Below are 23,890 nucleotides of genomic sequence, written 5' to 3'. Positions count from 1 at the left end.
GACTGGGGAGGTGAGGGAGTCTGGGAGTGTCACAGTGACATCACTATTATCTCTATTACTAACACAGGGACCAGACTGGGGAGGTGAGGGAGTCTGGGAGTGTCAAAGTGACATCATTATTATCTCTATTACTAACACAGGGACCTGACTGGGAAGGTGAGGGAGTCTGGGGGTGTCACAGTGACATCGCTATTATCTCTATTACTAACACAGGGACCTGACTGGAAAGGTGAGGGAGTCTGGGAGTGTCACAGTGACATCGCTATTATCTCTATTACTAACACAGGGACCTGACTGGAAAGGTGAGGGAGTCTGGGAGTGTCACAGTGACATCGCTATTATCTCTATTACTAACACAGGGACCTGACTGGGGAGGTGAGGGAGTCTGGGAGTGTCACAGTGACATCACTATTATCTCTATTACTAACACAGGGACCTGACTTGGGAGGTGAGGGAGTCTGGGAGTGTCACAGTGACATCACTATTATCTCTATTACTAACACAGGGACCTGACTGGGGAGGTGAGGGAGTCTGGGGGTGTCACAGTGACATCACTATTATCTCTATTACTAACACAGGGACCTGACTGGGGAGGTGAGGGAGTCTGGGGGTGTCACAGTGACATCACTATTATCTCTATTACTAACACAGGGACCTGACTGGGGAGGTGAGGGAGTCTGGGAGTGTCACAGTGATATCACTATTATCTCTGTTACTAACACAGGGACCTGACTGGGGATGTGAGGGAGTCTGGGAGTGTCACAGTGACATCACTCTTATCTCTGTTACTAACACAGGGACCTGACTGAGGAGCTGTGTAATTCTGGGAAAGTCTATACAATAATGTCTCTCAATACACAGGATTATACAGTAGTGAAGAAGACATCAGGTGAGTGTGTAATACCCAGCACCCCTCACCTTGTGTCAGGAGGACTGAGCAGGACCCAGAGCCCCATCACGGTGCAACCATCTCACTCACATAAACATGAGAGGCACAATGACCAGAAGATCCTGGAACTCACCAACAAGATCATTCAGCTGCTGACTGGAGAGGTGACTGCTGGGAATGGGACATTATACAGTAATGCCAGGGGATGTGTCTGGGTGATGACTGGAGAGGTGACTGCTGGGAATGGGACATTATACAGTAACATCAGGGGATGTGTCTGGGTGATGACTGTATCATTTTGTGTGTTAGTTTCCTATAAGGTGTGAGGACGTCACTGTCTATTTCTCCATGGAGGAGTGGGAGTATATAGAAGGACACAGGGGTCTGTACAAGGACGAGGTGATGGAGAATTACCGGCCCCTCACATCACTGGGTAAGAGGAGACTGTCATTTATTGTAATGGGGAGAGCAGCTATGGGGCCACCTATATACACATCATCTGATAATCACATATATACAATGTAATCAGTCAATGTGTGTCTCCTATAGATAGAGCCAGTAATAGGAATACCCCAGAGAGTTGTCCCCGTCCTCAGGACAATAACCCACAGGACTATCAGGTAGGTGGGATTCAGGGAGTTGCCCAATACCAAAGTGACGCTACAGTATATGATCTGTAGGACAGCTGTGCAGGTCTCATACACTGATGTCTTGTTTACTCAGAATTAAATCAGTCATTATTATATGTGTGTCATTTATATTGTTTTATGGGCTATTTAGGTTGAAGAAATCATTAACGTAGAAAACATAATGGTAGAAGAAGAGACGTATGTGATGGGTGATCAGCAGTGTAAGGAGGAGGAAATCCCTACAGCTATCAGCACAGGTGAGTAATAATCACTAAGTACAGAACAGTCACATATTCTCCTTGTTCTGTCACTATAGCACTCTCTTATCCTACACCCTCCTCTGTCACTACAGCCATCTCTTATCCTACACCCTCCTCTGTCACTACAGCCATCTCTTATCCTACACCCTCCTGTCACTACTACAGCAATCTCTTATCCTACACCCTTCTCTGTCACTACAGCAATCTCTTATCCTACACCCTCCTCTGTCACTACAGCACTCTCTTATCCTACACCTTCCTCTGTCACTACAGCACTCTCTTATCCTACACCCTCCTCTGTCACTACAGCAATCTCTTATCCTACACCCTCCTCTGTCACTACAGAAATCTCTTATCCTACACCCTCCTCTGTCACTACAGCACTCTCTTATCCTACACCTTCCTCTGTCACTACAGCCATCTCTTATGCTACACCCTCCTCTGTCACTACAGCCATCAATTATCCTATACCCTCTTCTGTCACTGTAGCAATCTCTTATCCTACACCCTCCTCTGTCACTACTACAGCAATCTCTTATCCTACACCATCCTCTGTCACTACAGCCATCTCTTATCCTACACCCACCTCTGTCACTACAGCACTCTCTTATCCAACACCCTCCTCTGTCACTACAGCCATCTCTTATCCTACATCCTCCTCTGTCACTACAGCAATCTCTTATCCTACGCCCTCCTCTGTCACTACAGCGCTCTCTTATCCTACGCCCTCCTCTGTCACTACAGCTATCTCTTATCCTACACCCTCCTCTGTCACTACAGTACTCTCTTATCCTACACACTCCTCTGTCACTACAGCACTCTCTTATCCTACACCCTCCTCTGTCACTACAGCCATCTCTTATCCTACACCCTCCTCTGTCACTAAAGCACTCTCTTATCCTACACCCTCTGTCACTACAGCACTCTCTTATCCTACACTCTCCTCTGTCACTACAGCAATCTCTTATCCTACACCCTCCTCTGTCACTACAGCAATCTCTTATCCTACACCCTCCTCTGTTACTACTACAGCAATCTCTTATCCTACTCCCTCTTCTGTCACTACAGCAATCTCTTATCCTACACCCTCCTCTGTCACTACAGCACTCTCTTATCCTACACCCTCCTCTGTCACTACAGCACTCTCATATCCTACACCCTCCTCTGTCACTACAGCCATCAATTATCATACATCCTCTTCTGTCACTATTGCAATCTCTTATCCTACACCCTCCTCTATCACTACTACAGCAATCTCTTATCCTACACCGTCCTCTGTCACTACAGCAATCTCATATCCTACACCCTTCTCTGTCACTACAGCCATCTCTTATCCTACACCCCCTCTGTCACTACAGCCATCTCTTATCCTACACCCTCCTCTGTCACTACAGTACTCTCTTATCCTACACACTCCTCTGTCACTACAGCACTCTCTTATCCTACACCCTCCTCTGTCACTACAGCACTCTCTTATCCTACGCCCTCCTCTGTCACTACAGCACTCTCTTATCCTACACCCTCCTCTGTCACTACAGCACTCTCTTATCCTACACCCTCCTCTGTCACTACAGCAATCTCTATCCTTCACCCTCCTCTGTCACTACAGCACTCTCTTATCCTACGCCCTCCTCTGTCACTACAGCACTCTCTTATCCTACGCCCTCCTCTGTCACTACAGCAATCTCTTATCCTACATCCTCCTCTGTCACTACAGCAATCTCTTATCCTACACCCTCCTCTGTCACTACAGCGCTCTCTTATCCTACGCCCTCCTCTGTCACTACAGCAATCTCTTATCCTACGCCCTCCTCTGTCACTATAGCACTCTCTTTTCCTACAGCCTCCTCTGTCACTACAGCAAATTTCTTATCCTACACCCTCCTCTGTCACTACTACAGCAATCTCTTATCCTACACCCTCCTCTGTCACTACTGCAGTCTCTTATCCTACCCCCTCCTCTGTCACTACAGCAATCTCTTATCCTACACCCTCCTCTGTCACTACAGCCATCTCTTATCCTACACCCTCCTCTGTCACTACTACAGCAATCTCTTATCCTAAACCCTCCTCTGTCACTACAGCAATCTCTTATCATACACTCTCCTCTGTCACTACAGCAATCTCTTATCCTACACCCTCCTCTGTCATTACAGCCATCTCTTATCCTACACCCTCCTCTGTCACTACTACAGCAATCTCTTATCCTACACCCTCCTCTGTCACTACTGCAGTCTCTTATCCTACACCCTCCTCTGTCACTACAGCAATCTCTTATACTACACCCTCCTCTGTCACTACAGCAGTCTCTTATCCTACACCCTCCTCTGTCACTACAGCAGTCTCTTATCCTACACCCTCCTCTGTCACTACAGCAATCTCTTATACTACATCCTCCTCTGTCACTACAGCACTCTCTTATCCTACATCCTCCTCTGTCACTACAGCAATCTCTTATCCTACACCATTCTCTGTCACTACAGCACTCTCTTATCCTACACCCTCCTCTGTCACTACAGCAATCTCTTATCCTACACCTTCCTCTGTCACTACAGCAATCTCTTATCCTACACCTTCCTCTATCACTACAGCCATTTCTTATCCTACACCCTCCTCTGTCACTACAGCCATCTCTTATCCTACATCCTCCTCTGTCATTACAGCCATCTCTTATCCTACACCCTCCTCTGTCACTACTACAGCAATCTCTTATCCTACACCCTCCTCTGTCACTACAGCCATCTCTTATCCTACACCTCCTCTGTCACTACAGCCATCTATTATCCTACACCGTCCTCTGTCACTACAGCAATATCTTATCCTACACCCTCCTCTGTCACTACAGCCATCTCTTATCCTACACCTTCCTCTGTCACTACAGCAATCTCTTATCCTACACCCTCCTCTGTCACTACAGCAATCTCTTATCCTACACCCTCCTCTGTCACTACAGCCATCTCTTATCCTACACCCTCCTCTGTCACTACAGCTCTCTCTTATCCTACACCCTCCTCTGTCACTACTGCAATCTCTTATTCTACACCATCCTTTGTCACTACAGCACGCTCTTATCCTACACCCTCCTCTGTCACTACAGCAATCTCTTATCCTACACCCTCCTCTGTCACTACTACAGCAATCTCTTATCCTACACCCTTATCTGTCACTACTACAGCAATCTCTTATCCTACACCTTCCTCTGTCACTACAGCCATCTCTTATCCTACACCTTCCTCTATCACTACAGCCATCTCTTATCCAACACCCTCCTCTGTCACTACAGCCATCTCTTATCCTACACCCTCCTCTGTCACTACAGCCATCTCTTATCCTACACCCTCCTCTGTCACTACAGCATCTCTTATCCTACACCCTCCTCTGTCACTACAGCAATCTCTTATCATACACTCTCCTCTGTCACTACAGCAATCTCTTATCCTACACCCTCCTCTGTCACTACAGCAATCTCTTATCCTATACCCTCCTCTGTCACTACAGCAGTCTCTTATCCTACACCCTCCTCTGTCACTACAGCCATCTCATCCTACACCATCCTCTGTCACTACAGCATCTCTTATCCTACACCCTCCTCTGTCACTACAGCAATCTCTTATCCTACACCCTCCTCTGTCACTACAGCAATCCCTTATCCTACACCTTCATCTGTCACTACAGCAATCTCTTATCCTACACCCTCCTCTGTCACTACAGCACTCTCTTATCCTACACCTTCCTCTGTCACTACAGCACTCTCTTATCCTACACCCTCCTCTGTCACTACAGCAACCTCTTATCCTACACTTTCCTCTGTCACTACAGCACTCTCTTATCCTACACCCTCCTCTGTCACTACAGCACTCTCTTATCCTACACCCTCCTCTGTCACTACAGCCATCTCTTATCCTACACCCTCCTCTGTCACTACATACTAAGGCAAAGTATCTGCCTAGTAGGGGAGTCAGGAGGCATCAGCCCCTATTATACTCCTGCTCTCCCCCTCACATCATGTCACTGTGTGTTTCCAGTCCAGACATCTGACCAGTCTCCTCCCCACACTCTCTGGTGTGTGTCATACATTACTATAAAAGACATCATTCTGACCTCTGAGCAATTGGAAGAGACATTGTCTCAAGATTTTCCTAACATCACCACATGTGACATTAACCGTAGTGCTCCCTGTGCACTCTTAGTAGTAATATCTGTAAATGAAGTACTCAGTAAGGAATTTCCTGATATGGTCTGAGCTGTGCTATACACTAGTACTTATGTATTGGTATAAATATGTAATGTCATGTAAAAGTTGCAGGCGTGTGGCTTGGAACTGTGAGGAATGGAGTCAGGCTGTATGAGGTCATATAACTATCCTGACTCAATAGCGCATTGAGCATGGTTTTCTTAGACCATGTGTAATGCTAGTAATTGGGAACAACATCTTACTGTCCAGAAAAGGGAAGATATATGGTAACTTATTAGACCATGGAGAGTGGAGGCTTCTCATCCTCAGATCTAGAGCCTACACGCTCCTTAGCTTGTAATACTTTCTTACTGTGCCCAGTGACCTGTCCCGCTTGGCAGGGAGATTGTTGTCTCACAGTCTGGATGTCTACCCTCTGGAGACCATTTTTGACCAGGGGGAACAGGCTGGAGCAGACCTCCTGGAAGTTTTCTAGTTGGGGATACAGAGATAACATTCCCCACTCCTATACTTCCAGCTTCCTGCTAATAGCTAAGGGCTGGGTTACTTCCCAGGTAGCCTCATGCACAGAGGGGAGAACATTACCCTCTGACCACTGGCAACCATGTTGAACCTCTGAAGGAGGATACACGTGCACTGTGCAGGCATCACCATCCCTTGGTTAAAGGGCCTGGGGCTAGATTACCCCTACTGTATCCTGTGTCAGAGCTGTACAAAAAAAGGGCTGTATGAGCCCAAGAACATCTGCATGATGTGATATTTCTTGTACCTTAGATAGGAATAATCTGTCTTTTTAAATAAATGTTACTGGAGCAAATAAAGCTCTTCCTGTTGCTAAAGACGCCTGTATATGCTTTTATACTGTGCCTACCAGCTTAGCACAATACGCTGATCTGTACTTTGCCTATCCTGAGGTTGAGCCAGTGTCTCCAAGCTCAAGCCCTCTGCCCACTACCAAGCACAAGACTGATCCATAGTAAGTGGCCAGTGGAGGATTTTCAGGCACCAACCTGGAGGTGTTGCAGCTGGATAACCACACATACCAAGAAGCAGGCGTTTCCAGGTGCCGCTGTAGGTGGTGGCAGCGAGTTACCTTTTACAAAGCAGCCGGAGGTGTCAGTAACAGGTGGTTGCTGATGGAGGGAATCCTTATGCAGGATTAATGACAAAGTGGCCCACTCAGGAATAAGTAACCTCCCCGCAATATGTACCAGCCAGTGGAATAAGGCCATCTGGTCACAGTTACCATAGGCTTGGCATTGTCTATAGATCATAGGAATTGGAGAATATGCATGCTTTAAGGCTATCTTGGTCTTCTTCCAATTTTCCTGTACTTTCCCAGTTGTTAATGGGGAATCTCCTTCCGGGCCTAGATGTTTACAAACCTCAGTCTGTACTCCCAACCCCATGGCCAGGTATCTCACTTGACTCCATATTCGTGAGCTGTCTAGCTTGCTAGATCACTACCTATATGTTTGGTTCAAACAAAATAATGGGTTATAATTAATATATTTGTCACATTATTTACATTTATGGGTCAATATATTCACAATAAAACAATAATTATAGGGGTATAACCAAAAAATATGATATTGATTACACCAGATTACCTAAATGACTGATTTCTACAAACAAACACCCTGCAGCGCCCCCTAGTGTCTGTTATCACTGCAGTTATAGGTGATGATGAATCACTAAACCAGAGGTTCCCAAACATGGTCCTCAAGGCTACCCATCAGTTCAGGCTTTAGAGATATCCATGATTGAGCACAGGTGGGTAAATCAAATTGACTGAAGTACTAATTAAGTCACCTGTGCTCAACCATGGATATACCTAAAACCTGAACTGTTGGTGTGCCTTGAAGACTGCGTTTGGGAAACTCTACACTAAACAGCTGTGCAAAAAACAGACAATGAGATGACTGCTAGGAGAGGGTGTTATGGGGAAGCAGTCGGGAAGCCGGCGGACGTCTTCCCGACTGTCTAATCCCGGCAATGCACTAATGACAGGTGTCGAAATCCCGGCGCCTGTCATTAGACCTACATCGGGAGCCCAACACCCGGCTTATCGATCGAAGGTGAGCCGGGCGCCAAGCTTGGACAGCCACAGGGGGGGGTTCGGTTAGGGGCTCCCAGGAGGCACTTAGGCACCCCCCGGGAGGTTAGGTTTAGGCTGGGGGGGTTAGGGTTAGGCACCCCCAGGAGACTTAGGTTTAGACAGCGGGGGAGGGGGGTTAGGTTTAGGCACTTAGAAGGGAGTTAGGGTTAGGCACTGGGGGGGGAGGTTAGGTTTAGGCACCCCAAAGGGAGGGTTATGGTTAGGGGGGGAATTAGATTAGTTATACTTACCTTAATGATGATCAGGATTTCCTCCTCTGTCGGGCTGCCGCTACCGGGATTAGAACCATATATAAATCATATGTATTCCGTGTTATGGGCCCTATATGATGTGGGGTCCTTGCATGGTCTTGTCTCTATAAAAGAAAAATGTATTAAAACTAGCTAAAGCCATGTATATATTATATTCACAAACATTATCTATCTATCTATCTATCTATCTATCTATCTATCTATCTATCTATCTATCTGTCTATCTATCGTTTTATACCAAAGATACAGGAAGGCACTCCTTACAAACAGACTATAACCAAGTTAGGGACTGGGCTTTAAAATAGGCCTGAGCATTTTTTTCCCGTGCAGTGCACATATGCATGGGAGATAGGGGGTGTGGCCATGCATCAATGGGGAGTGGCCATGCAAAAAAGTCACACCCCATCTAAACATGGCGGCTGAGCAGAGCACCAGGAGGCAGAGTAGCTCGGCCAGGTCTCTAGATGACCTGTCCGGTCATGGCCCTTCTGGCATCTCCCTGATGGCCACACCGGCCATGACCCAGGTGCAGCACAATATGAAAACCTGAGATGGAAATGATAATGAATACAAATCCATAGATGGGTCTTCCGTGACTTCAAAGCACTTGTTAGAATACTGGACTCAGCAGCGATGTTTCAGAGATCTCCAACTCCACTTACAAGCCGCATCACAGCCCCAATAATCACCTCTTTATATACCTGTAACCACACCCAGTACATTTATAGATCATCAGGCAAAACAGTATGTCCCGGTAATGTATGTAGCTTGTCCTTTGTTTCTGCCAATATATTATATAATATAATATAACATATATATCATCCTAAGGCACAACAACAATAACCTGACTGTTCTTTTTGCCAAGAGGTGCCCGGGTATATTTCCCATATTACTCTCCCTACTGGCAGTATAAATAAGTAGTATTAAACATTTTTAACCATCCTTTGGCTTTTAACTGTCCATCTGCAAATACATGATTCTTAATGAACATAGCGCCAGATCCCTGACACTCAGACATATTATTCCGTTCTCCATTATAGATGTAATTCATCTTTGTATGATCACAATATATATGTTACCTAATTGTCACTGTAATGCATGAGAAAAGTCCTGTCATTGTCTCCCCACTCTGCACTGGTGAAGATTCATTATGAATCCAACAGTCTTCCACCTATACTCATTGGGCAGCGTAATAATACAGGTGTAGGAACGCGTTTCTCCATGGCTCCCATAGTGCCTGATGTAGTAGGTAGAGAAGAACTCAGCAGGCCAAAATCCACATATGAGACCTCATCTTTCTCACTAGTACAACATGAAAAAAGAAGGAAAATAGGGGGTCTTGACTTCCATCAAAACAAAATAAATCTACAAAATAAATATGGTGCTTCTCCACTCTCTGGTTAGAAATGATGAAGCCATATTGCCATACTTGTGCTGTTGTTATCTCACAGTACATGAGGCCTTCCCCAGTAGGAAGCAAGGTAAGCCATGTTCAGCTGTTGGGAAACGTAACCATTTTCTGTCTCTGACCATTGTTTGGAATAAGGCAATCCCTTTCATTTACCTTTGCCGGAATGTAGCCTCAGTTTCTTCATGGGTCAGTAGCTCTTCCATCCAATGTCCCAGCACAATCGGTGCTATCTCTGCGGAGAATTGTGCACCATATTCTGTAATCAGCCCATGTGCTTCCTCTCCATACAAGTTACAGCACTCCATATAGCTTATTGTGAAATGTTGATAAGGTCCCTATTTTATAGGAATTAAAACTTTTAAATTAAACCTTCCCTTTTATACATTCTGTCAACCATCTTAGTCTCCCATGCGTGTTTCACACACAAGGCCTTACAGGAGTCTAGTTACTAAGCAGTGTTTGGAGACAGAGTAAAAAGTGATAAGGTGGAGGATGGGTTTCTCTTCCCCTTCTACCACTTGGGAAAGGACTGCCCCCAATCCCATACCTGAGGCATCTGTCTGCATTATAAACTGATTTTTAAAGTTAGGAGCTTGCAAAAAAGGTTCTGCACACAAGGCGCGCCTTAAATCTTGCCCTGCAGCTTCTTCTGTTCTAGACCATACTATCTTGTCTGGGGACTGCTTTTTAAGACACTCAGTTAATGGTGCTGCCCTAGTGGTAAAATCAAGAATGAATCTGCGGTAATAGCCCACTAGGCCAAGGAATGTTCTGAGCTGGGACTTACTTTTGGGTTTAGGCCATGTGAGGACCGCCTCCACCTTACTGGGCTCAGGTTTTACCAGTCCCTTGCCTACAATATATACCAAATATTTCACCTCCACCATTCCAATGGCACACTTCTCTGGATTAGCAGTAAACTCATGTGCCCGTAAAGATTACAACACTGCTTCTAGTCTTGGTAGGTGTGACTCCCAGTCGGTGCTAAAGAGGACTAAGTCATCTAGATATGCAGCTGCATATTCCTTGTGAGGTCGCAGCAACCTGTTCATAGCCCTCTGGAAGGTTGCTAGAGCCCCATGCAAACCAAATGGCAGCATTTTATACTGAAACAAACCTTCTGTGGTAGAGAAGGCTGTTTTGGCCTTAGCAGTCTCAGTTAAAGGAATCTGCCAATACCCTTTTGTCAAATCTATGGTGGTGAGATACTGGCTGTTTGCTAAATTCTCCACCAGCTCTTCCACCTGGGGCATCGGATAGGAATCAAACTGTGACACTTAATTTAATTTGCGAAAATCATTGCAAAATCTTAAAGCACCTGATAGCTTAGGCACAAAAACTATGGGATTGTTCCATTTGCTATTTGATTCCTCTATGACCCCATGGCACATACTTTCTGTATAACCGTTGCTCGCTTTGCCTCAGGTATACGGTATGGCTTCTATTTTATTACCACCCCGGGAGGAGAAACTATATCATGCTGGATAATTTGGGTTTTTCCCGGAATGGCAGAGAACACATCTTGGTGCCGTGCTACTAAACTCACTGCCTCCTGTTTCTGGCGGGATTAAGGGTAACTTCAATGGGTACCTGACATTCCGGGGTTTCCTTGGCAACCAAAGAGGGCTGACCAGCGCTTTCTTTCCAGGGTTTTAACAGGTTTACATGGTAGATTTGCACCTCTTTCCTTCTACCCTCCTGTCGGACCTTATAATTAACAGGACCCACTGCCTCTATAAATTCATAAGGGCCTCGCCACTGGGCATACATTTTGCTTTCAGCGGTGGGTACCAGCAGAGCCGTGCCTAGTCTTTTTGTTGCACTTTGTCAGAGAGAGCATTGGCGCCCCCCCCCATCATTTTTTAAATAGGAACATAAGACAGTGCACCTGAAAAAGAGCCATGGCCTCAGGGAAGGGCCAGGGAGGAGATAGGGGAGGTCAGGAGATGCTGGGGATAAAAATAGAAAGCTACAAGTGAAAATGATAATAAACAGGAAAACTGACAGGCCCAAAGAGCGCCCCCTGCCCTGCGGTGCCCTGTGCCATGGCACAGTTCGGCCCACCCTAGTTACGGCCCTGGTACCAGTACCTTGTTTCCCGGTTTAAAAGACTGATTAACCGCAGTCACGTCATAAACGTTTGTGCCGCTGTTGTTCCCTATACATGTGCTCGTACACGAGTGGCGCAATTTGCCTTAAACGGACATACAATTGGGACACAAACTGAACGATGTTAGGCTCTCGACATGACTGTTGTTCCCACCCTTCTTTCAATAGATCTAAAATCCCTCTAGGTTGCCTCCCATAGAGGAGTACAAAGGGACTAAGGACCTCATCCAGAGTCGGTCAAAGCGGCCACACGGTCGTACGCCACCGATGTTCGCTATACTGCGCATGCGTAAAGTTTGCAATGCACATGCGCAAACTAGCCGCTACGAGCAGAAATTTCTCTCTCCTTGAACACAGCCAGGTCAGTAGTTTGAGTGACAGATTGAGGCGTTTGTGGGTGGTAACAGGGGAAGGTGCTTGAAAACGGGGGAGTGGAGATCCGAATGCAGGCGTGCCTAATTATGCGAACGGCGTTTTATGGGAGTGCATACGGTTTATGGGAGTGCATAATTAACAAAGTAGTGTCATGGCACATGTGACATGGGAGGTTTTTACACTGACATGATCGTAGAGCTTAAGAGAGGGTATGGTCAACCTTAAACTCTACGACCAGTTCTGATGGTTCCCGATGTTCTTGATTAATCCTTATATGCACGGAGATGATGTGCAATGCGTACGAGAAGGGGGCGTATTTTTTTGTCTTCCGGCCGCTTCCTCCCCTTGGTCGGCCAGCTACCGATCCGAACTCAGGGACGCAACTTGCGAGGGAATCATTTGCATATCCGGCCCCTTTTCCCATACGACCGTACGGCCGCTTCGACCGACTCTGATTGAGTTCCTAAATCCCGTAGAGGATTGAATTACCTTTCGCACTGCAAACATTAAATAAAGTAGGAGTAAATCCCAATCTCACTTTTCCTCAGACACCACCCTTTTTATAATTTGTTTAAGGGTCTGGTTAAAGCCCATCTGTTTGTGGGTGGTAATCTGAATTAGTAATCCTGTCCACCTTTAACAGTCGGCACATATCTTTCATTAGTTTAGAGACAAATGGGGTACCTTTGTCCGTTAAGACCTCCTTTGGTATTCCCAAGCGGGTATAAAGCATCAATAATTCCCGGGCAAAAGTGCTAGATTTCATGTTACGTAGCGGTATGGCCTCCGGGTACCTTGTAGCATAATTTACCAACACTAATATGTATGGATGCCCACGAGCAGATTTTCCACCAGCCCTATCAGATCCAAACCAATTCTCTCAAAAGGTACAGAAATGACAGGGAGGGGAACCAAGGGTGCCTGAAACCCTGGCTGGGGTGCTGTCTTCTGACACACTGGACATTTCTGGCAATACTTTTTTACTGCTACATGAATGCTGGGCCAGAAGATTCTTAACTGAATACACTGGAGAGTTTTCTTCTCCCCCAAATGGCCACCCCACAGGTGTGTATGAGCCGCCCTTAACACCAACTGCTCGTGTTTCCAGGGAACCAACAATTGGTCTACCCTTTTACCCTGAAAATGTTACATGATATAACAAATTATTTTTCAATTCAAAGTATGGTACACCTTCTGCTGGTAAAGCTGTGATTACTCTTCCATTTAGCTCTACAACGCATTTATCCAGTTCCCATCATTCTGTTGATCCTGGTCAAAGTCCTGCAAGGACACTTCCTTGCCAATGGGAAACCACTGTGTCTCGGTCTCACTCCCCTTTGGTTACTCACTGGCAAAGGAGGGTGTTACAGCCACCAAACTTTGGTAAACAGAGCTTGGCTCCTGGGACACTTGTGATGTGGACCTTGTGCTGTAATCATGCCATGTAACCACCTCTTGTAACAACGGATAGTCCTGACCTAGGATCAATGGGTAGGGTGGCCAGGCGGCTACTGTGGTTATCACCTTCAGGGACCGGCCTTTGAACACTATTGGGAGGTGCACTCGGGGGCATTCTTCTACATCCCCATGTACACATATAATCTTTAGCGGGAGTAGCACCTGATCAGCCCCAGATGGAACCAGGTTGGCAGAGATTATGGTTAATTCACTTCCAGTGTCCACTAAGGCCCAGACCTCCCGGCTTTCCACTTGCACCATCAAACGAAACAAGGTGGTTTGCACTGGTGAAGTGCTTCCAGCAGCCATGCTGACCACTGATTGAGTTGTTTTTCCAGCACTACAGTCCATCGGCTTGCCCTGCTTTGGGCAATGCTGGTGCAAATGACCGGGCTTGCCGCAGTCAAAGCACACAACTGGAGGTGGGTTGTTGGCTTTAACAACTGGGACCTGGGTTCTAGGCTTGGGAACTGGCTGGAATCCCTGTTTGGCTTTGTTTAACTTCCCAAGAGTCAGGTACCATTCAATCACCACCGCTAACTCCTCAAATGTTTGAGGATCAGCCTGTAGAGCCCACTGTTGCACCACATGATATAGTACCCGCAGAGCATGTTCCAAAGCCACCATCATGACTATACACTGAGCAGAGTTCTTATCCAGCTGCAACCACACCTTATTCCGCTTGGCTAATTTGGCCAGCTGGACCCGTGGAGCTTCAGACAGGTTTAGCTACCATTCCTGAAACTCCTGAGCTTTGCTAGGTCCTCACTCCAACTAATATGGCCTTTTTCAAGTGCAGATAGGAGTTTCCTCAGTCATGTTTAAATCAACATATGCTCTCTAAGGTTCCCCTGTGAGACATGGAGCAAGTCTGGCAGCCCACTCCTCAGGCCATTTTAAACATGCAGCAGTACACTCAAAGGTGCACAGAAAAGCTTCAATGTCATCAGATGGAGTAAGCTACTTTAACACCTCTCGCTCCTGCCCACCTTTCCTCACTTCAGTTAACTCTGCATGTAATAGCTGAACTTCAGTTTGTTGCCCAGCAGCCAAAGCCTGCTGCCCTACAGCCAATTCAGCAAACACTTTCATCAATTCCTTTATGGACAAACTTAGCAGGCTTTATAAATTCTCTATAGCAAGCCAGATCCCCAGCAATCTATAACAGCTGGCTTTAAAACTGCACTACATTCCCTGGGTATTCAACCACATACACAGGAATTAAGCAGTTTTATATTGTGCACAATTTGCATATACACATACAAATTATCACTGTGAACAACTGAAGGTTTATGGCTAGCCTGCCACACTCACTATGGGTGGATCCGCTCACTGTATCTGGGCTCTTGCTGTGTAGTAATTTCCAGCAAGTTCCTGTTAGGGCACCAAATGTAACAAGAATCACATAGACCAAGTAAAATCCATCAGTAGCTTTATTGCTCACCACTTACAGAGCCATCTGGCCCACCTAACGCCAACCGCATTAGCAGCATCCAAAAGGACAACAAGGAAACTGACTTCCACAATGCTGCTGTACGGGCCACAAAAAAATGGAAGAACCTATACCTCATCCAAGGGGAGGGACGACAGAGAGCCATCCGACCACACCGGAACACAATATGCTGGGTGATGTGGAAGAATTAAAAAAACGTAGATCGGAAGGATGCCAAGGCTCTGCACAGACATCAAGAAAAAATGAGAGAAGGAGGCAGACAAGAGAGTACTCCAAACTCGCCTGGCTGAAACCAGTTTCAGTTCCACATTCTAGAAAGGCTCACACAGAGATGACTGGAGGAACATCAGAGCCAATGGAGATGTAGGCAGGACAAACAGAGACTGCATTTTGGAAAACTTCCCTGAAGAAAAGTTTGAATCCGAGGGAACAAGGTGCTGAAAAATAATGAAATGCCAAGACCTGAACCCCATGAGAACCAAGGCATAACCCAGCGTCCATGCCCCGAAGTAGAGGAGAAGGAGATGGGACAAACGGAAGCAGTGTTAGACAAACCCACGCTCTGCACACTAGTTCAAATAAGATTACCAGATGCAATGATAATAAGCTGACATAAACTGCGTGCGAGTCTAGAACCCTGCTTCGACTAAAGATAGCGGCCTCAACAGCCACGCCAATAATGCAGCGCTGTAAGTCATGGTAAATTAAATACCATAAAAGCAGGAGGTCCGGGTGAAGAGGTAGTAGCCAGAGATCCTCGACGAGGAGCAGCTGGAGATCTAAAAACCAGTACCAACAAAGCCAGTTCACAGCCACAGGATGACTATGGCCACTTCTCGCTTGAAACGCTAGAGGACTCATGGAAGTATTAAAAAAGGAGGAAGAGGAACACAAGATCTTACCTCCAAGGCACTGTCAGAGTGCCAACTGCCTCTGCCCTCGGATTCCGAGTCCTAAAGCAGTACCGAGAAACCTGATGATTCGGCCTGGAGGCTTTGAGATGCAAGTCTGATCTGCCCCACTTTCTGACTAGCTTTGGGAAAACCGTCGGGTGAAGGGCCCATCATTCCAGGATGAAACTCCTGATGACTGATAAGACAGCCTCCCAGTTTTCCACTCTTGGAAGAACACCATCTAGATCGCCATCACATGGAGCTCTGCCAACCATAAAATTTGACTTGCCGTTCGCATTGCTTTACAGTTGCGCATCCCTTCTAGGTAGAAGTATGTGACTGCAGCGGCGTTATCAGACAGGACTCGAAGAGGCTGACCTTTGAGATGGGTGGTAACTTCCAGAAGAGCATTGTAGCTTACAGAGTACCAGCACATTGATTGGTAGCATTGACTCATGAAGCGATCATCGACCCTGGTAGTGGTTGTCCCAAACAACCGATAAACACCTAGAGTATGTCAGGCAAGGCATATCCCTCTAGCAAGGAGGGAAAATGGTTAAGTACCTCAGAAGGCAAGTAGATATCAGCACAATACAGGATTCTAAGACCAGGTCTATCCGATCTAGAAGGATAGAGAACCAGCAGGAAACAAAAAAAAACATCTAATAATAAATGTAGTAGTTTATGTACACAAAGCGATGTTATTGAATATTGGAAGGCTGTAGAGCCTAACTGATTTGAAAGGAGGTACCTTACATTGACAGATGTCCACCAGAACAGCTGTTAATGAATTATGGCAGGTGCGTGCTGTTGCACAGTGCGCTTGTCGCTCTTCTAAATGGCTTTGAGACAAGAGCGTCTACCTCTACCCAGAAAAGTAGAGCAAGCCCTTACCTGTGAGCGACCAGAGGCCACCTGGTTATTATGTAGACTTTTACTGACCCGATTTCCAATATCCTAGAGTACCAATAGTTTCCATAGGTCATCTGAGACTGTACGCTTTACAACTTGGTCCTTAGACTGGAGTTGCGTCAGTAAAGGCCTTCGCCCTGTGTAAACAAAACTAGCAGAGTTGTTAGTGGAGACATTTGTGGTTACACCAAGAAACTGCAGTCTATGACTCACAGAATGATAACACAAAGTAGAAATTCTCACGTACACACATGGGTGGAGAAGAAGAACTCTTAGTCTAAGGAACTGGTTCAGAGGAGAAACCAGACCATACTATTTTGAATTGGGATGGATATAAACAAATATTATAGGAGAATGGAAACCATCCCTGCAGGGGGGACAGAGACTAAGATATACTTTAATTAATGCATGGAGTGGACAGAGCAAGCTAGTCTACCATCTCCTTGTTTTAATTCCATTCAATATATATTTATATATGGCCCCCAAATGTACAGTATGCTATGTATGGGTTCTAATCTGTGTGTTAGGAGAGAGAGACAATCATTACAGTAAAACATAATGCTGTATTTTACTTACTAGAAGCATAAGCATTGTTATACCAACATTTCATAAAGTCAAACGTCTCGAATGACCTGTAGAAAAACTTAGGTAATAGGGATCCCAACCTGAAGGAGGGTGAAATAGATATATTTATGATTTTTCAAATATCAGCCAAGTGAAGGCTTGTTAAAAGTTATCTCTAGTGATAAGACTGTTGAAATAAAGTCTATTTGCCCCCATACACGGTGCAATTCAAAGTTGGTAAGAGGAGTTGTACGACTGCCATTTAAATTTTTCCCTTGAAATTTTTCATAAGACGTGGTCAAATGGTGTACGATTAATCGTTAAGGGCCTATCCATTAGCAGATGTATTTCTGAGCGATGAAAGACAAAAGATATCCCTCGAAAATTCCGGGGCTGTGCTGGACGATATCTGTAATGTACATGACAGATTTTGGCAAAATACGAACGATGAACGATATCGCATGACAACTTTCAGGGAGTGGATTTTTTTCTCCAGCGCTCTGTAGATGCTGCTAATATCTTTCGTCGTTCACCGCATATAAACTGCCCAATATTTCTAATATCTGGCAGCTACTGTATATGCGATAATTCACCAACATGTTGGAGAGACGAAAGATTAAATTTATCGGCCGCGGGAGTGCGCATCTGTCATTGTTCAGGGTCTATCCATTAGCAGATAAATTGAACGATATATCGTTCAATTTATCTGCTAATGGATAGGCCCCTTTACGATCATAGGATAAAGATGCATAGAAGTGTATCACATTGTACTCAAAAGATCGTAGATCTCTCTGCAAAACCATCTGATCTGCGACCCAACTAGAGGACAGCGGGGGGGGGACGCACATCGGGGTCGCAGAACACACAAAAAACAACTATTTTCATAAGATTGGTCTGTACAACCTGTCGAAACTGTCCATATGGGGTAAAAAATCTTACCATGTATGGGCACCTTATCACCCCAGATGGGACCTGCATCCACAATTCCTGACCTAGGTCAGATAACTGAGCTCAACACTATCTACGGTTATGAGTTATCTGCAAGCAATTAATGTTGAATTGTAATCTGACCCCTTAACCGCAGAGATATTTGCTCCTTAAACGCGAAGTGGGCAGAATGGGAAGAATTTTACCGTGTATTGGCGGGTGAAACGCGGTGGGGGCGGGGCCTAATCACGCAATTCTATGAGAATCGCTTAATTAGGCCCCGACCCCTCCTGTAAATATCCGTCTGTCACGGTTAATTCCAGTGAGGAGGAGGGGCTTAATTACGCAACCTGGTCAGTCCCGCCCCCAACTCTGCCCACCTACTTCTCCTCCCCATGCTTCTCCCAGGGAGGAGAAATAAAAAGAGGGCAACCCTGCCATAGGGTAACTAGCAACATGCAGTGTCACCTAGATGAGATGCAGGCTGCTCCCAAGGTCACTGAAGCATATGGAAGCAGGGGAGGGGGCACATACCGGCAGCCTAGACCATCCCAGCAGTAGGACTTACGCAGGCTTGCCTACCCTCCTGATTTGGCCGGGAGCCTCCCAACTATCGGGTGCCGCTCCCAGCCCCCCGGAAAGGCAGGCAAGCCTCCCGGAAGTCTCCTTCCCTCCCTACCCCCCCCGCAGAATTAATATCAAAACCCCCGCAGCGGGGGGGCCCAGTGACGCGATTCGTGCTGAATCGCGTCATCGTGGCCCCACCCCCCGCTTTACAATGCCGTTTACTCTGGCATTGTGAGGAGGGGCGGAGCCACGATGATGCAACCACGCCCCCAGTCCGCCCTGGCCACGCCCCACAACAGCATTATCGTGCGGCCACGCCCCCCGCTGTAAGCTGACAATCAGCTCCCTCCCGGGAGGGAGCTGAATGTCGCCAAGTATGGACTAATGGCATGTGCCAACCTGCACAGGGGTCTCATAGGAAACCCCGGATAAATAAAAAGGCTACAGACTATAATATATATGAACACGCATACGCATGCATACATATATGCACAATACATTACTATACATTTAGCAACCTGTCATAGGAAGAGAACCTGTGACAGAAACGTAGTGAGGCTGTAGCATAAGTTTCTATACATAGTAGGGGCAGCGCCAGAAGGACTCCTAATAACTCACTGTCATGAATAGACCTGGCGCCACGTGGAGAATACAGTGCAGCACCAGCCTTGCATCATCTTAACTGGCGCTGTAGTGCGCACAATTACTGAGAGAGGCTGCGAAGAAGGTGGCGCTTGCTCCTACTCCTGGGAGCAGTAATGGCCGCCGGACCTAAGCCCTGCCCCCTCACCACGGGGAACAGAGCCCCGGCGCTCATGTGATAGCCGGCTTGCTCGCCTGCTTTAAGGGTCTATTTACTAAGCAGTGTTAGGAGACAGAGTGAAAAGTGATAAGGTGCCAGCCAATCAGCTCCTGTCACTTTTCAAACACAGCCTGTGAGATGACAGTTGGGAGCTGATTGGCTGGCACCTTATCACTTTTCACTCTGTCTCCTAACACTGCTTAGTAACTAGACCCCTTACTCCTCCCCTGCACCAGAGGCGCAAGTTCAACCAAGATGCCCGGAGGCAAGTTATAATTTGGTGCCCCCCTATCACAGCTGCTGACACTGTAATGTAGCAATTTGCATGCAGACAGGCTATAGATGATGAAGGCTGCAGCTGATGGTCTGACATTGAGCTCTCCACTAGTGTATGGTGGCTTCTCAGGTCCCGGGAAGGGGTGCCATGTATTGGGCGGCCATGACGGTACACTCTGGGTACATAGTTGCAGCCCTGTGTGGGGTGAATATGTTGTGGATGATGGAGGAGGTGCCCCTTAAGAGCTGGAGCCCGGCAGCAAGCGCCTCCATTGTCTCCCATAGTTCTGCCCCTGTACTGCACTCCCCCTTGTCCAGGACACCCATACAGCTACTGTGGGCTCCTGAGTCACACTGAGCTCAGTATGGCATCATTAAGGAGATGGAGGAGGGGGGGAGGGGGACCGCAGGTTAATTCATCTCAGTCCCCTGCTAGTCAGCGGAAGAGGCATACTTACCAGCTGCTAGTATCAGGACTGTAGGTGGGCAATGTGACATGGATACAGCCTCTATATTAGAGTCAGGGTGCCTGGGACTTGGACACTCACTCTATAATAGTGGCAGCAGGTCCCTTGATGCTTCCATGTAGCAGCCAGCTGACAGATGCTCCCTCTGGCACAATTCTCAAACTGGGGCTTCTGGGGGAGGAGTCACTCACACTTAAGATTTAAAGTGCCAGCTCCACTCATCCACCCATCTATACCCAGTGTGTTAATCTCCAGTGTCCCCTGGTGGATGCAGGAGAAAACTTATACACTGGTCTACAGCCAAAATGCCTCTGAAAGAAATGTAGGGGATTTTTCTTTACTATTTATGGATCAGGAGAAGAGAACTTTTGAAGAATTGTTGACCAGGATATAGACAGTTCTGGAAATCTCTGGCAACATTGTTTTACATTTTGTGGCTACTGTTATACTTCCTTTATGGCTATTTGTATATAAAACTGGACTTATTTTGTTCATTTGTAATTTTGTATTGTTACATTTATATGGTTCGGCTACTGCGATAGTAATAGCCAGGAAAATATTACATTTCATTTTTCACCAGGAATATATCAATTTTTAATATTAGAAAAATAAAATTCAACATGTGCACCAAATAGCCGCTGTCACCATATCTGACTGCAGGATTCCCATCACTTATATACTTCCATCCAGCAATATAGGAACCACAGGCCACATACCAGCTGTTCACTGTATGTCACCACAACCCCACACGTTTCACCACCAACACCCTCCAACAGTATTTCTGTGATATAATGCACAAAGTAGTGGCCTGACACACACACAGAGGGGGAGATGTATGACGCAGTGACACACACAGAGGGGGAGATGTATGACGCAGTGACACACACAGAGGGGGAGATGTATGACGCAGTGACACACACAGAGGGGGAGATGTATGACGCGGTGACACACACAGAGGGGGAGATGTATGACGCAGTGACACACACAGAGGGGGAGATGTATGATGTAGTGACACACACAGAGGGGGAAATATATGAAGCAGTGACACACAAAGAGGGGTAGATGTATGAAGCAGTGACACACACAGAGGGGGAAATATATGACGCAGTGACACACACACAGAGGAGTAGATGTATGAAGCAGTGACACACACAGTGGGGTAGATGTATGATGCAGTGACACACACAGAGGGGTAGATGTATGAAGCAGTGACACACACAGAGGGGTAGATGTATGAAGCAGTGACACACACAGAGGGGGAGATGTATGAAGCAGTGACACACACAGAGGGGGAGATATGTGAAGCAGTGACACACACAGAGGGGTAGAAGTATGAAGCAGTGACACACACAGAGGGGTAGATGTATGAAGCAGTGACAGACACAGAGGGGTAGATGTATGAAGCAGTGACACACAGAGGGGTAAATGTATGAAGCAATGACACACACAGAGGGGTATATGTATGAAGCAGTGACACACACAGAGGGATAGATGTATGAAGCAGTGACACACAGAGGGGGAGATGTATGAAGCAGTGACACACACAGAGGGGTATATGTATGAAGCAGTGACACACACAGAGGGGGAGATGTATGAAGCAGTGACACACACAGAGGGGTAGATGTATGAAGCAGTGACACACACAGAGGGGTAGATGTATGAAACAGTGACACACACAGAGGGGTAGATGTATGATGCGGTGACACACACAGAGGGGGAGATTTATGATGCGGTGACACACACAGAGGGGGAGATGTATGAAGCAGTGACACACACAGAGGGGGAGATGTATGAAGCAGTGACACACACAGAGGGAGATGTATGAAGCAGTGACACACACAGAGGAGTAGATGTATGAAGCAGTGACACACACAGAGGGGTAGATGTATGAAGCAGTGACACACAGAGGGGTAGATGTATGAAGCAGTGACACACAGAGGGGTAGATGTATGAAGCAGTGACACACACAGAGGGGTAGATGTATGAAGCAGTGACACACAGAGGGGTAGATGTATGAAGCAGTGACACACACAGAGAGGGAGATGTGTGAAGCAGTGACACACACAGAGGGGTAGATGTATGAAGCAGTGACACACACAGAGGGGGAGATGTGTGAAGCAGTGACACACACAGAGGGGTAGATGTGTGAAGCAGTGACACACAGAGGGGTAGATGTGTGAAGCAGTGACACACACAGAGGGGGAGATGTGTGAAGCAGTGACACACACAGAGGGGGAGATATATGAAGCAGTGACACACACAGAGGGGGAGATGTATGAAGCAGTGACACACACAGAGGGGGAGATGTATGAAGCAGTGACACACACAGAGGGGTAGATGTATGAAACAGTGACACACACACAGAGGGGTAGATGTATGAAGCAGTGACACACACAGAGGGGGAGATGTATGAAGCAGTGACACACACAGAGGGGTAGATGTATGAAACAGTGACACACACAGAGGGGTAGATGTATGAAGCAGTGACACACACAGAGGGGTAGATGTATGAAGCAGTGACAAACACAGAGGGGAAGATGTATGATGCAGTGACACACAGAGGGGGAGATGTATGAAGCAGTGAAACACACAGAGGGGTAGATGTATGAAGCAGTGACACACACAGAGGGGTAAATGTATGATGCAGTGACACACAGAGGGGGAGATGTATGAAGCAGTGACACACACAGAGGGGGAGCTGTATGAAGCAGTGACACACAGAGGGGTAGATGTATGAAGCAGTGACACACAGAGAGGGGGAGATGTATGAAGCAGTGACACACAGAGGGGTAGATGTATGAAGCAGTGACACACACAGAGGGGTAGATGTATGAAGCAGTGACACACACAGATGGGGTAGATGTATGAAGCAGTGAAACACACAGAGGGGGAGATGTATGAAGCAGTGACACACACAGAGGGGGAGATGTATGAAGCAGTGACACACCCAGAGGGATAGATGTATGAAGCAGTGACACACACAGAGGGGTAGATGTATGAAGCAGTGACACACACAGAGGGGTAGATGTATGAAGCAGTGACACACACAGAAGGGGAGATGTTTGAAGCAGTGATATACACACAGAGGGGGAGATGTAGGAAGCAGTGACACACACAGAGGGGGAGATGTAGGAAGCAGTGACACACACCGAGGGGTAGAAGTATGAAGCATTGACACACACAGACGGGTAGATGTATGAAGCAGTGACACACACAGAGGGGTAGATGTATGAAGCAGTGACACACACAGAGGGGTAGATGTATGAAGCAGTGACACACACAGAGGGGGAGATGTAGGAAGCAGTGACACACACAGAGGGGGAGATGTATGAA

At 46.6% G+C, this 23,890-nt stretch overlaps 1 protein-coding gene across 1 annotated transcript in view; it reads left to right on the top strand.

Annotated features, from left to right (window-relative positions):
* The first annotated feature begins 1,291 nt into the window (after positions 1–1,291).
* The window catches only part of LOC148506449 (uncharacterized), a 164,378-nt gene continuing 141,779 nt past the window's right edge, over positions 1,292–23,890 (top strand). The window contains 3 exon segments of the mRNA XM_088446713.1: positions 1,292–1,322; positions 1,439–1,509; positions 1,670–1,775. Of these exon segments, the coding sequence (XP_088302839.1) occupies positions 1,292–1,322; positions 1,439–1,509; positions 1,670–1,775 (208 nt within the window).

Source organism: Taudactylus pleione, unplaced genomic scaffold, assembly GCF_031769625.1.
Source record: "Taudactylus pleione unplaced genomic scaffold, aTauple2 ptg000403l, whole genome shotgun sequence".
Taxonomy (NCBI): Eukaryota; Metazoa; Chordata; class Amphibia; order Anura; family Myobatrachidae; genus Taudactylus; species Taudactylus pleione.
Note: the sequence above shows the minus strand (reverse complement) of the source record. Positions and strands in the feature narration are given on the sequence as shown.